This window comes from Podarcis muralis, chromosome Z (assembly GCF_964188315.1).
Source record: "Podarcis muralis chromosome Z, rPodMur119.hap1.1, whole genome shotgun sequence".
Lineage (NCBI taxonomy): Eukaryota > Metazoa > Chordata > Lepidosauria > Squamata > Lacertidae > Podarcis > Podarcis muralis.
In genome coordinates, this window is record NC_135673.1 from 2,075,516 (window position 1) to 2,092,872 (window position 17,357).

Below are 17,357 nucleotides of genomic sequence, written 5' to 3' on the forward strand. Positions count from 1 at the left end.
GGTTGGTGGATTTCTTAGTAGACGCACAAGTATGATGGACATCACCGGGCTAGCCCACCTCATTTGGGTGGTTGTAAAAAGGAAAAACAAGAGGCACATAAAGTGCTTGGTACAATTCAGTGCTAAACAACAGCATCATATTACCCTCTCCAGGAGGAGTCCAGCAAATATGGCTCTCACTCCATGTGATCATATTAGGCTCACAAGAGGGCAATAGCTTTTAAGTGCTTTACAACACAGAACAGACCGTGATGAAGGTGCCATCTTCTCTCTTCCAGCACAAGATCTCATTACACTCTAGCAAAGGGCTTTCCAAACTGTGTGTCGCGACGTTGGTGTGTCACCTGCAGTGTGCAGGTGTGTCACGCAAACACTCCTCGGGGCTGGAAAATGAACAGGCAGCCCACAGGTTTGCTAGTAAAACTGAACTACTGTGTCACAAAAAGATGTGTGTCTAAAAAGTGTGTCACCAACATGAAGAGTTTGGAAAACTCGGCTCTAGCAAAACAAAAGCTACAGCAAACAACTGCATTTTTAAAAACAAAGAAAAACAACTAGATGCCACCATCAGGCATGCTTCACTATATTTTAATGTTTGAAAATGGTTTCAAGTGTTAACTCTCATCAAAGGGCATTTGCCTCTCCTGTAACAAAGTCTATGCATGTGCATCTGAATCAAAGAATCGGAAGAGCCCCAGAGGGACCCATCTAGTCCAACCTCCTGCAATGCAGAAATCCTGCCCCCAGCAGTCCCTGGGTGAGCTCGAAGCACCAGCCTCCTGGTTAACAGCCAGATCCACTGACCCACTGCACCACAGGCTCCCAGGAACGAATGAATCACATATTCTGTCTGTTCACCCCTGCCTCCCTTTCCCTTCACTTCCTTTGATGTTTCACTTGTTATCTCCTCGTAGATTGTAAGGACTTTGGGACAAAGACCTGAAAAGCCTGTGCTTCTGTGTATATAGATGGCATAACATACGTGTACATGTGTTGTCAGGGACGTGGGTGGCGCTGTGGGTTAAACCACAGAACCTAGGACTTGCCGATCAGAAAGTCGGCGGTTCAAACCCCGCGACGGGGTGAGCTCCCGTTGCTCAATCCCTGCTCCTGCCCACTTAACAGTTTGAAAGCACATCAAGGTGCAAGTAGATAAATAGGTACCGCTCTGGCAGGAAGGTAAATGGCGTTTCCGTGCTCTGTTCTGGTTCGCCAGAAGCGGCTTAGTCATGCTGGCCACATGACCCGGAAGCTGTACGCCGGCTCCTTCGGCCAATAAAGCGAGATGAGCGCCGCAACCCCAGAGCCGGCCACGACTGGACCTAATGGTCAGGGGTCCCTTTACCTATCTCTTTTCTCAGTGAGAAACGTGGGTGTTCTTTTATGGTTTGCATGCCTTCATGGGTACTTGCTAAAAAGCAACTTACATATGTGAAATATAGAAAGACCTAATGGTCAGGGGTGCCTTTACCTTTACATGTGTTGTATGCATGTGTGTACTTACAATATTAATTTGTTGCTTTGGCTACATTGCCTCCATTCTGCCCTAGTCCTGTCAATATTCAAAGTCTTCATATTACTCCTGGCTGTTTATTAATGGCTCTTTTACACTTGGTCTCAAAATATATTGTTTCAGCTACCTTTTTCAGAGGTCATCTCTACAGCAGCATCACCTCTGAGTGAGAAGCCAAGAATCCCCAGACTGTCCAAATATTTCCTATTGGGACTTGCACCCATCTGCATGCAATTTGACTTCAAAGTTTCCCTGCTGCCAAGGCAGCTCATATACACCTAAGTACACAGCTTTACACGGAATCACACCCTTGGTCCACTTACCTCAGTATTGGATACACTGACAGGCAGAGTTTCAAGCAGGTGACATTCCTAGCCCTACCTGGAGATGCTGGGGATGGAATCTGGGGTCTTCTGAATGCAGAGCAAGTTCTCTACCCACCGAGCGAGGGCCCTTCCCTGTCACAAATGTTTGCATTATGTGGCCCCGAAATCTAGCTCACATGCACTAACTTATTCCTAATTCCAAACCTGAAGCGACAGCAGAAGTTTTGCTAGAGCTGGTTGAGAATATTATTTTCTAAATGTTAGAAATCTGTCATCTAAAATAAAGTACACCTGAATGATGCAAAAATGCATCAGCATATGTTGAGAGGCGGATTGAACAAGCATGTCACTATTAGCATATAAAATAATTCAGCCGTTATGCAACTTGACAGCGTATACCCTCTTGAGTCACTGGAGGAAAACATGGCTTGTTTGTGGTTAGAGAGAACACGTACAATGTTCCCGCAAAACAAGTCACTCCCACTTTGAGATGAGCAGTTGCCAGGGAGGTAGCCATGCTAGCCTGTTGCAGCTAAAATAAACAAGAATCTTGTGGCACCTTAAGAACCACCAAGAGTTAGCGCATGGGTAGGCAAACTAAGGCCAAGGGGCCAGATCCAGCCCAATCACCTTCTAAATCCGGCCCACGGATGGTCCAGGAATCAGCGTGTTTTTACATGAGTAGAATGTGTCCTTTTATTTAAAATGCATCTCTGGGTTATTTGTGGGGCCTTCCTGGTGTTTTTACATGAGTAGAATGTGTGCTTTTATTTAAAATGCATCTCTGCATTATTTGTGGGGCATAGGAATTCATTCATATATATTTTTCAAAATATAGTCCGGCCCCCCACAACGTCTGAGGGACAGTGGACCGGCCTCCTGCTGAAAAGGTTTGCTGACCCCTGAGTTAAGGCATAATTTTCTCTGGCCTACTTAGATTCAACAAACTCACTACAGTCATACCTCAGGTTACAGACGCTTCAGGTTGCATGTTTTCGGGTTGCGCACCGTGCTGAACCAGGAAGTACTCGTACGGGTTACTTCCGGGTTTTCGCGCATGTGCAGTAACACTAAATTGCACTTTGTGCATGCGCAGAAGCGCCGAATTGCAACCCGCACGTGCGCAGACGCGCTGCTGCGGGTTGCGAACGCTGCGGGTTGCGAACGTGCCTCCCGCATGGATCACATTCGCAACCCGAGCACCCACTGTACTTCGTTCTGAGCAAAACCTATCCCACACTGCACCTGGTGAGAAGGAGCATGTATTCGTGGAGAGCACAGTTTTCCTTCTTGAAGCTTTTAAAAAGGGTGCAGAAGTGCCGTGCAGGCGGTTAGACACATTCATGGAGGAGGGGGCTACCAATGGCTGCTAGTCATGATGCCTGTGTTCCGCCTCCAGAGTTAGGGGCACAGGTGCTCCTTAGTACCAGTTTCTGAAAACCACAGGAGGGGAGAATATTGCTCTTGCGCTCAGGTGGGTTTCCTAATAGTGGTTGGCCACTGTCAGAACAGGATGTTGGATTTAGATGGGGCCCCTTTGGCCTGAAGCAGCAATCTCTTCTTAGGTTCTTAACTGCCAATCCCACAAAGCAGCCTGCTAGATCAGGCATAGGCAACTCGGCCCTCCAGATTTTTTGGGACTACAACTCCCATCATCCCTAGCTAAAAGTACCAGTGGTCAGGGGATTGATGGGAGTTGTAGTCCCAAAACATCTGGAGGGCTGAGTTTGCCTATGCCAATGCTAGATAGAGGGGATGCGGGTAGCGCTGTGGGTTAAACCACAGAGCCTAGGACTTGCCGATCAGAAGGTCGGCGGTTCGAATCCCCGTGATGGGGTGAGCTCCCATTGCTCGGTCCCTGCTCCTGCCAACCTAGCAGTTCGAAAGCACATCAAAGTGCAAGTAGATAAATAGGGACCGCTCTGGCAGGAAGGTAAACGGCGTTTCTGTGTGTGCTCTGGTTCGCCAGAAGCGGCTTAGTCATGCTGGCCACATGACCCGAAAGCTGTCTGCGGACAAACGCCGGCTCCCTTGGCCTATAGAGCGAGATGAGCGCGCAACCCCAGAGTCGGTCACAACTGGACCTAATGGTCAGGGGTCCCTTTACCTTTACCTTTATGCTAGATAGAGCACACAGCCCTTTTTGTAGGCAAGGTACCTGTTGCTTTCCAGCCAATCAGTACAGGTCGCATTGTAAAACAAGCTTCCTTGCATGTCAGATTCGTTTCCTGACAAAAACAACAACAAAATAACAAAAATTGTTCAGAAATGTTGAAGCCCTCACCTGCTTTTTAGTAACTGGGCACCGAGGGACAGTGAAAGATAAAAGGCATACAATTATTGTCAAACACTAAAAGATTAAGCACAGAAAAACTACTGGCACTATAAATATACTGAAAGAAGTTTGTTTTTACTGCCTTAATGCTCCTGCCAACACACTGAGGCAGCTCTTCCTTTTGGAAATTTTGGCCTTCCTTAGTTCCAGGATTTATTCCGGACCTCCTGATTCTCCTCTCCACTACCCCTCCTCGGCTTTCCATTTTCCCTAAAATAAATAAGCTCAAAATGAAAATGCTGGTTTCTGTCAAGCTGTCATTACTTATGACACGTACAAAACTGAGAACAAAGAGAAATACATTATCTGCTCGCATTTGTCATTCCTTTACATGACTAAACCCTCGTTTTATTTAACTAGGCTGCATTTCTGATTCTCCCCCGACGTTTTGAGGGGACTGACTCTGCTTATAGCACAAGGCATCAACATGGAGGCTCAAAGCTGTGGCGTTCAGCACTCAGATCTGCAGAATCCCCGATGTGATCCAAGAAGAACAAAGAATCCATGCCTCTCCCAGGCTCACCTTATGGAAGAGGTCCCCTGGTATAAGGATGCTCCCTCAGAAACAACCCACTGATCTCCAGCAGATCTCTCAAGCACCAAACCTGAGGATGCCTCCATTCCTGAGCCAACCAGTTTTGCAGCAACACAACCCCACCACTCGCTGCAGAATCTTACAAGCCTCCACAGTTCTCCTTTACAAAGCAGCTCCTGGCCACCAAAAGTGTGATGCCTGCACATGACGCAGAGCAGGGGTGGGGAACACTCCCAGGTGTTGCTAGAATCCCACCTGCCATCGGCTGTAGCTGGCATGTTCAATGGGTGGAGATAGTGGGAGACTGGATCTATAGCAATTTCTGGAAGGCCACAGGTTCCAGGAAGCAGTAACACCTTAGAATGAAAGGGAAAATTGGGCGTGTGGAGAACCTCTGGTGGTGGCCTTTGCAGCTTAAAAAAATACTTCCTTTGTATGTTTATCTGCTGCCAGATTAACAAAGAGATCTCTTTTTAAAAATGGATTTTAAGTTAATCTAGGTCAGGGGTTCTCATACTGCGGTTCACAACCTCCATTCAAGGCAGCCCAAGGAACAGCTGCAGAAGAGTCAATAATTGATTCTGTGCCCCTGACAACACAGATGAAAACAATTTGCTAAATGGACCAAGGAGGCCCTGGTGTAAGACCTGAGATTTTAGTAATATGGCAATGGTGCTTTGTCCTATTTTTGCTCTAGGAATTGACAAGCTAAAACAACTCTTTTGTCAATGGCCTAGCCTAAGGCTTGTGATTTTCATAACATACTAAAACTGGTTTTCACAAAGGTGTTGGTGTGAGGGAGGTTTGCTGAGACCCACTGTGAATTATAAGTGGTCCACAAAAAGAAAATATGGGAGCTGACCTAGATCAGAAAATCTGGAACCACTGGTTAAACTCACTGCTGCAGCCTTAACTTTTAAGCATTTGTTCTATTTGCATCACATATTTCTTTCGAAGAGCTTATGGGAGTATGCTTGTAGAGTAGCAAGAGAAGGGGCCGTTGTTCAATGGCAGAGCACATGGCCTGCATGCAGAAGAGGTCCCAGGTGAAACCCCTGGCATCTTCAGATTGGGAAAAGACTCTAGTCTGAAACCCAGGAGAGCTGTTGCCAGCCAGTGAAGACAAAATGAACCAATGGCCGGATGACTCAGCATGAGGAAATTTCCTATAGACTCAAGTTCTTTCATTACAGCAGGAATCTTGCCTACATATAGTGCCTACATATAGTGCCATGAGCGCTAGTGGTGTGGTATGAACACTCCCCACCCACAGTCCGTTTGACTTGGGTGGAGGGTGGGGAAGCTGCAAGCGCTGCTGGGCTACAGCATCCATCATCCCTGAGAATGGGGCTGGATGGGGCTGATGGGAACCAGAGTCCAGCAACAATAGAAGGTAGCAGGTTCCCCAGCCCTGGTTGGAGTCATATAGAGAGACCCAGCGTCTGCACTGAGCTCTATGGCGAAGTGGGGAATCTGAACTCACGTCTGGCTTACTCCTTCAGTGTCAGCAGACAGAATCAAAATTATTCTAGGGAGTCCTAGTTCACTGCATCTGAACCCTTCACAGCCACTGCATGTTCCTTCACGAAGGCCTGCCAAGGAACAGTTAATAACTGGCATATTAAAAAGCCTCCCACTGCGGAATGTGAGCCCCCAGGCTGCAGAGCAATCTGAGAACACATTTATATGTCTGCAAAAGCCACATGTCCAAAACAAAGCAATTAAATTAGATATGGCACAAAAGGCCAATGCCATATTAAGGTTGTGTCATTCACCAGACCCAGCCCAGAGGAGGCAAAAGCAATCCAAGCCAGAACAGGAAGGCTCCCCTTCTCTCAAGGGGGAGTTGGCCAGATAGGCTGGGAGAGGCCCCACCCTCTGGGGCAGTAAGTATGTCTATTGGGCTCTTCCGGAGAGAGGTGGGGCCTCCCCCCCCAAAAAAGGTCCCCAGACCACTTCCTGCCAATTGGTCGATTCTGCAAAAACACCTCCCTCCAGAAGAGTTCAACAGTCATGAAGGGAGGGGCCTCCCCCAAGCAAACTGACCTCTTCCACTTAAAAAGACATAGCAAGTGAGGGCAAGTGAAGGATTTTCATTTTCCATCTTGTTGTTTAGTCGTTTCGTCGTGTCCGACTCTTTGTGACACCATGGATTTTCCATCTAGGTAAAGGTAAAAAGGTAAAGAACCCCTGGACGGTTAAGTCCAGTCAAAGGCGACTATGGGGTTGCGGTGTTCATCTCGCTTTCAGGCCGAGGGAGCAGGCGTTTGTCCACAGACAACTTTCTGGGTCATGTGGCCAGCAGGACTAAACGGCTTCTGGTGCAAGGGGACCGAAACCAGAGCGCACGGAAATGCTGTTTACCTTTTCCATCTACATTCATTCTGCATGTAATTTATCCTGCATGTACCACAAGACAACCCTACTCAAGTTCTGTCATATTTTGTTGATTAAAGAAACCATTTTGCCAACTAAAAAGGTGCCCCGCCCCCAATTCGAACTAGTCAGAAGAATCTCTTTTAAATGTTTTAAATTATTTTAAAATACTGTCAGCTTGTGAAAACGGCAAGATGGCAAGCGCCATTGTAGAATAATAACCCCACTTCTATGGGGTTCTTCTTTGAAAATGCCTCTGACAATACAGGTGAGCACCATCAAAAACTAAGGGATGCTCTTCAGAACTAGGTTTTTCCTCCTCATGATTTATTCATTAAAATCCATTTATATCTCACCTTTGCCTTTCAAGCTGGAGCACCCAAGGTGAGTAACAACAACAACAAAAAGTTTTAAACCCCACTAAGTTATAAAACTATTTTCAAAAGGCACTTGGAAGTAAAGCAGAGAGGAGAGGAGAGAAGGCGTAAGACCTTTCAGCAAATGGCCAGGCCAAAGGCATCAGGACGGACGCCATCAGAGAGGAAGCCAGGTGGATGCCCATCTCAGGGCAAGGATTTCCACAGCTTAATCACTGCAAGAGAAAAAGCCTTTTCACACAGTCCTGCCAATCACACATCAAAAAAGGACCATCCTAGTTGAACAAAGCAGAAAGGCAGGATAGGATGGGAGGAGGCAGCCCTGAAAGTAGCCATGTCCTCAGTTATTTCAAGGGTGTGCAACTATGCACACAAACTGTAAGATTTCTTCAGTCAAGCAACAGCTTGAGGGCTGTCATATTCTCTCTGGGATCTCTCATGTGTGCTTGTATGCAATGAACCATGCTTATGTTTAATACTACATGCAAACTGGGTCAGAGAGAAAGAACTGCCCTCCTTCCTAGCTGCTAAGGCAGACGAGAGTGTTTGGGCAATAGTTTTGGGGGTAGGGCTAAGTAAGACGAGGGGGCCTGAGTACTGTACACCCTACATGGCTCCTTCTTCCTGCCCCAGAGTTATTCAAAACAGCAAATACTGCAGAATCAGTTACACAAAATAAAAACAAGCAACTCTGCACAAGCAAAAATATCTGGCTTTCCTCGGTGCAGAATCTGGGTCACCTGGAGCAGAGGATTTTAAAGTTATTTTATGGTAGAGTTCAAGCAGCCCTGGAAAAAAAAGGGTTTCAGAACAGGGTAATAAAAAACAGACCTCATGTTCTACAGGGAGGCCCTTGGCACTGACGAAAGCTGATGGAAGGGGAAAGGAACATGCTCACAGTTTTCAAGTAATTCAGAAGAGGTTGGAGGGATTCTGTTGCTTTGAAAACAGAGTAACCTGAACAAAAACTGGTTGGAGCTGATGGGAGTTTAAAACATCAGGAAGACACCAGGTTGGGGGAGGCTGATATAAAACACTACCAAGTGTACTTTGAGGGTTGTTCCCCTCATCCCCGCTCAGTCAAGCAGCATATAAGATTTTAGACTGTACACCCTTCAAAGCAGAAGTTATCACTATAATTGTGTATGGAGCCATATGCATTGATGATGCTATATAAATAAATGTTGATAATAATTATAATTATTATTTCAGGAAATAAATAAACAGAGTAAGAGAAGTGACGCTGGAGATGTGTAATCTATCAAACAGCAAATGCAGAAAAGCAAAGTAGACTTTCCAAGGGATGTGTGTGTGGTCAAACTAAAAGAAGAGTATGTGTAGGAGCAGCAGCAGCAGTGGACAAAACAAGAGTAACACGTTGAAGATCCCACAAAAGCAGGTCAACCTTTGGGGACTCAGCTACATTAGCAAAAAAAAAAGAAGCACGTTATATGTGTTGTATATGCATTATAACACTGTGACACCAGATGGCGCTGTGAAGTTTGGTTTTTGCCAACCCAATTTGTCATACAAAGTTTACAATGAGTTTAACTGAAACGCTTCTCCGATGTGTCTAGATCCAGCCTTGCCCAATGGACCAGTCATGAGGTTGCCCCAAGTACTTCTATGCTACCTAGGGTGACCTCACATCTCAAGACTACTCATTCCAGCCACTTCCTGATCTGCCTTCCTGCCTTTCTTAAATACGCTATTTAAGGCTCCCCGCCCCCTCTTCAGTTTGGCTGAAGTCTACCTCCCATCAAAAAGGCACTTTTTATGAGCTGGCCCCTCTCTTTAATAAACTGCAAAACACTTGTGAACATTCTGTGGCATCACAGGAGCTTAGATCAGTGGCAAAAGAGTTATGATACAACAACAGTTTCTATTTATCATAACCCACAGCATTATAGTACAGTAAAGATGGGTGAGTTCATTTGGGGACAGAAGGTCAGAGACACAGGATCTTATGTCTGGCCACAGCTTAATCCAGCAAGAGGAACTTCTGGCCAGAGCCTTCCCATTTGGCTAGCCAGGTCATTCTGGTGAACGCACAAATACTATCTGCCATCATCCCTGACATAAGGTATTGGGCAGGTAAAGGTAGGGCTTTAAAGGATGGAGCAGGAGCTTAAAGAGGGCTCCCAGTGGTTCCACTGCTGGAGAAGGGCACACCCCCATCACCCATCAGCTGATGGGCAACACCAGTGCCCTTAGCTTGAGGAGGGAAAAGTGGCTTCTCTTTAATGGAGATTGCTCCCCCCCCCCCCCGCTGTTCTTTAAAGCCTCCCCACATTCCTGAAATAAAGAGAGCTACAGAATGGGTGGATGGGTGCACACAGCATGCAAGAGAAAGGCATGTCTCCAAGAAGTGAAAAAGTTGATCCAAAGATCTCTCTCTAGAACAGGGGTAGCAAATGTGGGACTCACCAGGTTTGGGACTACAGCTCCCAACCAGCCCCACACAGCACTGCCAATGGTCAGGGATGATGGGAGTGTCTGGAGGGTGCAGGCTGGCTGCTGCTGTTCTTCTTCTTGTTGTTGTTTAGTCGTTTAGTTGTGTCTGACTCTTCGTGACCCCATGGACCAGAGCACGCCAGGCACCCCTGTCCTCCACCGCCTCCCGCACCTCCCGCAGCTTGCTCTGAGGCACCTGGAAAAGCAGGCCTTCATTGAAAAGCTGCATCAAGAAGCAGACTGCAAAGAGCCCACAAACATGATGAACGCTCACTTCGAGACAGCTGTCCTCGTCTTCTTCAGAAGGTATCATCATGCAGCAGCTTCAGCATTTACATCTAGCTCTAAAAAAAACAGCACACTGGCTAAAATATATGAAACACTGGTCAGGACCCAGCTGCGGCGGAGGCACCTACAAAAACAAGTTCTCTATCAGACATGCAAACAAAAAAGTTACCAGCTCAGGACAATAGGAGCTGGGCTAAGTCCCAGTGGCAGCTCTATCAGAAGTTTTTTTTTTAAAGGGGGGCCTTTCAGATCCTGCTGGACTACAAACCCCTCTCATCCTGAGCACTGGTCACTCTGGGTGGGGCTGATGGGAGTCCAACAGCTTCTGGGGGGCCACAGGTTCCCTGTCTCTGTTTTAAAACTCACCAAAATATGACCAGGGAAGATTAACTTGAAAAAGTGGGGAGCATAGCCAGTAATCCCAGTGAGGGGAAGAGAGCAGGTCACCTGCAGCCAGAGAGTGAGAGTTCAGGTTCTGCACGCCTACTTGTCCCTCCACTAGACAAGGAAAAGAAATTAATAGGAGAGCCTTGTTGAATCAGCCCAAAGCACCACATTGCCATTTCCAACAGTGGGAAGCCCACAAGGCAGGCATGAAAACAGCCCTCCTGCTCTGTTGCTCCCCTCTGATAACTGGTATTCAAAGGTCGACTGGCTTTGAACTGGGAGATTCATAACAATAACAATAGCAATAACAATAATTTATTATTATTATTATTATTGCTATTATTATTATTATTATTATTATTATTATTATTATTATTATTAATACTCTGCCCATCTGGCTGGATTTCCCCAGCCACTCTGGGTGGTTCCCAACAGAGTATTAAAAACACAATAAACAATCAAACATTAAAAACTTCCCAAAACAGGGCTGCCTTCAGATGTCTTATAAAAGTCAGATACAGTGGTACCTCGGGTTACAAACACCTTGGGTTACAAACACCACGGGTTACAGACCTCAGGATGAGAACAGAAATGATGCAGGGGCAGTAGCGGGAGGCCCCATTAGCTAAAGTGGTACCTCAGCTTAAGAACGGTTTCAGGTTAGGAATGGACCTCCAGAACAAATTAAGTTTGTAACCAGAGGTACCACGGTAGTTGTTTATTTCCTTGACATCTGATAGGAGGGTGTTCCACAGGGCAGGTGCCACCACCGAGAAGGCCCTCTGCCTGGTTCCCTGTAACCTCACTTCTCGCAGGGAGGGAACCGCCAGAAGGCCCTCGGCGCTGGACCTTTGTGTCCAGGCAGAATGATGGGGGTGGAGATGCTCCTTCAGGTATACTGGACCGAGGCCGTTTAGGGCTTTAAAAGTCAGCACCAACTTTGAATTGTGATCAGAAATGTACTTTATAGCCATCATGACTTGCAGTCTGCTTTCTGTATATTTCTCCCACAAAAGAAACTTATCATGCCAAGGCAGTGCCAGGGGTGTGATAGGGATAACAGAGAGTGTTGTACCCAGAACACTGTAATAATATTAATAACACTGATCTGTTTAGAGATTGCTCTGCTTTCCTCAAATGGGGGCATACAGGACACCCCAGGCAAGTTCAGGGAGCCCAACTCCTCTTTCCATTTGGTAAGCCAGAAATGCAGTTGGCTCCTGGGGTTTTTGAACAGGTATCAATCCCACCTACCGTAACAGGAGGAAGGGGTCCCCAGTTTCCCAATTGGAAATCCAAAATATTGCACCTTTCTTGGAAATACAAGTTATTTAGGAGTCTAATGCTTCACTCTTGTTTTGCTACTAAAGCTGTATGTAAAGTATTAGAGGAATTCAATATTTAAAAATAAAGTTTTTTAAAAAGAAATTCCCTCAAAATAACAACAAAAATTGAGCACACACTGGTTTCTAATGGGAATGCCTTTGTTCCATTCTCAAGCTGCCGCCTACATATCCAGAGCAATAGGGATGGTCAAAATATTTTCTCCACTTACTTAGAAAAAGAAAATACTTTATTCAACTGCTAAATTTTGTCTGCTTCAAAGTCATCCCAATTACTACACAAACATTTTTTAAAAAATAAAAATGCAAACACTGTACTGTAAATCACATATGAGCATTCTAACAGGGCACTAAGGATGAGAAGTTTTTGGGAAAAGCATCAGGGGAGGTGGGGAGGTCAGAATACTGATTAATCACATGTGGTGTGGCTGTATCACACGACAAAATCAAATGTTCAAGTGTTTACATTATTTGTTTATAGGACTATGGGGGAAATGGGGTTGGGGGGGGGGAAGTCAGGGAGACTATACTTTGGCCCCTTATGTTAAGAATTCTGAAATATACTTTGGCATTTGCACAGAAAAACAAAAGCAAATAATCAGGGAGTATACCATCAGACCATTTACACATTCCCACATTGACACGCAAGATCAAAGCTCTCCGAAAATGCCCAGGCTTTAAAGGAAGAACACAAATGTCTCTTTTGCCAGAGGTCTTGCATGCCCACCACTGGCAGGCACTCCAGGCAGGAGAGAAAGGGGAGGAGGAGGAGGAGCGCTCAGTTTTGGAAACACAGGTGCCAGGTCACCAAACCTGCCTCACACAAGGACATTTGTAAAGTGAAACACTAAAACAGACATGCTTGTGGAAATCTCCAGTTCTTCAGCAGCATTTCGCAGAGAAAAATTGTGTGTTCTTGTCAGTTTTTTTTGCAAACCTGGCAATGTCTTTAATCTATTTTCTGTTGTTGTTTTTTGTCGGAGCAATCTGTATCTTATGCATGACACCCATTTGAAGGTCTTTTGCTCCTTGAGGCGGAGGACTCCTTTGGCGCCCGGTGCCTGGCGCAAGAGACACAAACAGCGCCAGAGAGGCGCTTCAAGCCTTTCTGAAAGACGCTGTTGGACAGGCTGTAGATGACACAGTTGCAGAAGCTGTTGCTGATGGCAAGCCAGGTGGTCAGGAAGGAGGCTGCTCGGCTGTGGTAGACAGAAGAGCTCTCCAGGAGGAAGTAGATTATGTAGGGGAGCCAGAGGATGTAGAAGACGCTGGTGATGCGCAGGAGAACCATGGCGTAGCGCTTGTCTGGGCATGGCTGGGCATCAGCCGCTTCCCCTTCTTGGGAGCTGAACCGCACACGCCTCTCATTGATCTCTTTTGTGTGCTGCTGGCAAATGCGGAAGATGCTGAAGTAGGTGAAGCAGACCACGAAGGCTGCCGGCGCGTACAGCATGATGATGATGAAGAGGGTGAAGATGGCCCAGGTGTCCCAGGAGTCAGCACACCACTGAAAAACATCCCCGTGGTAGCCGGGCTTTCCCCAGTCAAAGAAAGCCGGGAGGAACACGGCGCCCGAGTACAGCCAGATGAACAGGATGCAAACCCGGAGGCGGCAGGGGGTGACCAGGGTGTTGTAGGACAGCGGCTTGGTGATGGCGATGTACCTGTCCACGCTGATGCAGGCCAGGGAGGTCATGGAGACGCTCTTGAGCACGGAGACCACGTAGCCAAAGGCTTTGCAGATCACAGACTCCGGCAAGAAGGTGACCCGGTAGTGCAGCAGGGAGAGTGAAGGCACCAGGCAGCTCACACCCACCAGGAGGTCAGCGTAGGCCATGGTCTGGATGAAGTAGCTTGTCGTGTGGTGGTTCAGTAGTGGTGCACAGTGGAAGACGAAGATGACCACAATGTTGCCCGAGATTATGAGGACGGTGAGGAAGACAATGACGATCAGCTCCAGCAGGCAAATGTCCAAGGCCTCCGGATAGCCGGCATCCAGGAGGCAGAAGGGCCTGCTGCTGCTGTGGTTGCTACCATCGAGAGAGGCATTCATCTTGCGTTGGTGGCAGAAACCCCCTCACTCTGCTGCCACTGATGGTGGATGCTGCCTGGCTGCTTCTGCTGTCATTGCGGCTGCCACACGTGCCACCCTGTCAAAGCCCAAACAGGAGATGGAGAGGGATGCAGAAGCTCCTTGGAGCTGCTGGGCATTGTCCGCAGTGGCTCCCTCCTGGAAACACCAGCTCTTTGGGCTGCAGCCTCCACAGCCACCGCCCCCTCCTCCTCCTCCTCCTCCTCCTCTCTCTCTCTGCTGGCAGCTCAGCAACACACCACGCACAGATGCGTGGAAGGGGGGGCGATAGAGAAAAGGGATGGAGGGAAGCTCGCCCGCTTGTGCAATTGGGGGGGGGGGGGGAGGAGATCCAGCAATAGCCACGCGAGGGCGGGTGCTAGATGAAAAGGAAAGGAGGGAGGGGTGCCTTTACAGCATCCCCCCCTCCCATAGCTTCAGGACGCGTACAAGCCGGCCTCCTCACCCACAACGCTGCAGGACTTCGGCTAGCCTCTCCGCAGCCGGCTGGAGAATGGGCGCCGCCGCCGCGCCGGATCCCGCACCTCTCCGTCGATGCAGGAGTGAGGAAAAAGGAGGAGGAAGAGAGGGTCCGGCCTGCGGGTCCCTCCCCCTCCCCCACGGCTGGGCTAGGCTGAGCTGCCCTCCTGCCTACCTGCAGCCGAGAGGGACAAAGGCGAAGCGAGCGCCGGGAGCAGACGCAGAGGGACGCGGCAGCGGCTGCTTTTGATGCGCCCAGCCAGGCAGAGCAGCTGCCGGCCGTAGAAGAGCCTGCGCGGCGCAGGGGGAGGAACCCAGGTGCGAGGGAGGGGGCGGACAAAGGAAGACGACCCAGGCGGCGGCGGCGGCGGCGGCGGCGGCGACAGGAGGGGTGGGGGCGCAACCAAGAGCCTGTCTTCCGCGCCCGGATAGCCGCAGCAAAGGCGCGCGCGCCCTCGTTTCCTGGCTCGATCGCCGGTGCGCCCCCTCATCTCCAAAGAGGAGCGCCCCGCCCTTTAGCAAAGAGGGGCCGCGGCTGAGTCTGCCAGGAGCCAAGCCCACCCGCTTCGTTCTTCTGAAGGGGCTCTCGGAGGTGCGAAGAGTAACCGTGCGCTCAGAGGTCCAGTTCCCTTACAGGTTTGCAACGCGTCTTTCCTTGGCGGATCACCAAGGCATTAAGTTGTTGTTTTTTCCAAAGCTGTCCTTCTTCACCTAAGATGTGCAGCAAAAATCCTAATATGCCCTTCTGAGTTAGACGCATGGGAGTGGGCTGCGAGGGGGCGGGGCAGACGGCATGCTTCACACATCCCAAAGTGCACGCTCTCTCTCCCAAGACACACTCTCCACGTGGTTTAAACCATCTGAACCCAACCCAGCTGGCACACTCCCATGCCCACTGAGATGTTTAAGCTTGGCAATTATGCTCTGCCATGCTCTTAACAGGTCCTATACAAAATCACCACTAAATGATAGTGATCTGGACATTATGGGGAAGACACAACTGAAAGGTATCTGACTTACAGTAAGTAGGAACTGTGCAAGAGCGTCCCTCAGAGGATAGCATCAAAGCCCTTATAGAAGCAAACACAATGGCTGCAATCCCTTGATCAAATCTTAGCTTAATAAGCCACCATATAAATAAGCTTCAAGCACCTGCTTTTAAGCACTTCACTCCTTCCTTTGTGTGAATGAATAAACCAGCCAGGAAGCCACAGTTAAGCCATAGTTTCCTGTTATGTCCAAATGGGGAAACTATGGCTTGTGGATCCCGAACAGGCCATGACACAAGGACAACTTTAAATGTTTCTCATAGAAGCCGCAACCTTGCTTCAGTGACACATACAACAGCCGAAATTGAGGCTAGCAGGTTCACAAACAAACTCTTTATAGGTAATAAAGGTCCTGGAAAACAAGCCTTATGAGCAGGGCTGTCTTTAGCATATGTGCCGCCGGGGTGCAAAGATCCACCCAGTGCCCCCAAATTTAGACTGCCCACGTCTACACCCAAGATATACTTCTCCGTGGTTGCAGGCAAGGCCATGGCGGCGGCCTGCCCTTTCAAGTCTTGCTGCTGTTGCCCCTCAAGAACCGGGCGCCCGAGCTCCGCAAAAGCACGCAGCTTCACATCCAGGCACTTTTAAAAGCACCCCAGGAGGAGGAAGGAGAAGAAGAAGAGGGATGCAGCAGCCATGCTGATGGTGGGCGAGAGAGCAATGCCGCTCCATGCAGGGCGGAACTCTGGGGAGGAGAAAGCAGCCGGAAGGAGGCCAGCTTCGAATGTCAGCTTGATCAAAATTACTTATTTTTTCATAACAGGTAGATAGTTAAGAGCTTCAGCGGTAGGGCCTCCCCAGAATTCAGTGCCTGGGTGCCCTGCACCCCTGGGTAAAGACAGCCCTGCTTATGAGGAATGGTTGGGGGAGTGGGGTGTGTTTAGGAAAACAGGAGAGTGAGAGGAAATATGATCGCCATCTTCAAATATCTAAAGGGCTGTGACCTAAGATGGAGCAAGCCTGTTTTCTTCTGCTCCAGAGGACAGGACCCAAACCAATGGATTCAAATGACAGGAAGGCATATTGTGACTAAACATTAGGAAGAACTTTTTTGTGGTTCAACAGTGAAACAGACTGTCTTGGAAGGCTGTGGACTTTCCTTCCCTGGAGGTTTTAAAAGGGAGGCTGGATGGCCACTTGTCAGGGATTCTTTAGTTGCGATTACTGCATTCCAGGGGCTTGGACTAGGTGACCCTCAGGGTCCCTTCCAACTCTACAATTCTACTACAGTCATACCTCGGAAGTCAAATGGAATCAGTTTCAGAAATCCGTTTGACTTCCAAAACATTTGGAAAGCAAAGCATTGCTTCCAATTGGCTGCGGGAAACTTCTACAGGCAATCGGAAGCCGTGGAACCTGTGTTGGATGTTTGGGTTCCAAAGAATGTTTGCAAACCGGAACAATCACTTCTGAGTTTGCGGCGTTCAGGAACCAAAACGTTCAATTCGCAAGGCGTTCAACTTCCAATGTACGACTGTATTCTATAACTAGTGGTTTGAACTGTACTGGGAGAGGAATGGAAGCCAGAACTCAAATTATTTAATAGGTGTCAGCACAGCTATTGGGACAATACCCACCTGCCTGTGGGGGGATGAAGTGCCAATCCCAATCTCTGCTGTAGTGAAATGATAGCCAGAATTATTTGACACATGCCTGGATATGTATTCTCCTGAAAAACTTTCTAACTAGTTGAATGGAAAGGCAAAAGGGCCAGAAGATTCATCCAGTTCTATTCGCTCACTTCATCCAGTTCTATTCGCTCCGGAGACATCTGCTGGGGAAATGGTTCCAGAGCAGCAGCAGCTGCTGCCAACACAGAT

The 17,357-nt window shown here is 48.2% G+C and overlaps 2 protein-coding genes across 4 annotated transcripts in view; both read right to left on the reverse strand.

Moving 5' to 3' along the window:
* Positions 1 to 17,357, reverse strand: part of RABGAP1 (RAB GTPase activating protein 1) — a 92,445-nt gene that overhangs the window by 28,474 nt on the left and 46,614 nt on the right. The window lies entirely within an intron of this gene.
* GPR21 (G protein-coupled receptor 21) lies at positions 12,143 to 16,258 on the reverse strand. The gene has a single exon (XM_077922691.1). It carries the CDS (start codon positions 13,985 to 13,987, stop codon positions 12,929 to 12,931), a length of 1,059 nt encoding a protein of 352 aa, XP_077778817.1. The 5' UTR covers positions 13,988 to 16,258; the 3' UTR covers positions 12,143 to 12,928.

Excerpts from the sequence above, each read along its gene's own strand:
- GPR21 (XM_077922691.1), bottom strand. The coding sequence starts at position 13,987 with ATGAATGCCTCTCTCGATGGTAGCAACCACAGCAGCAGCAGGCCCTTC.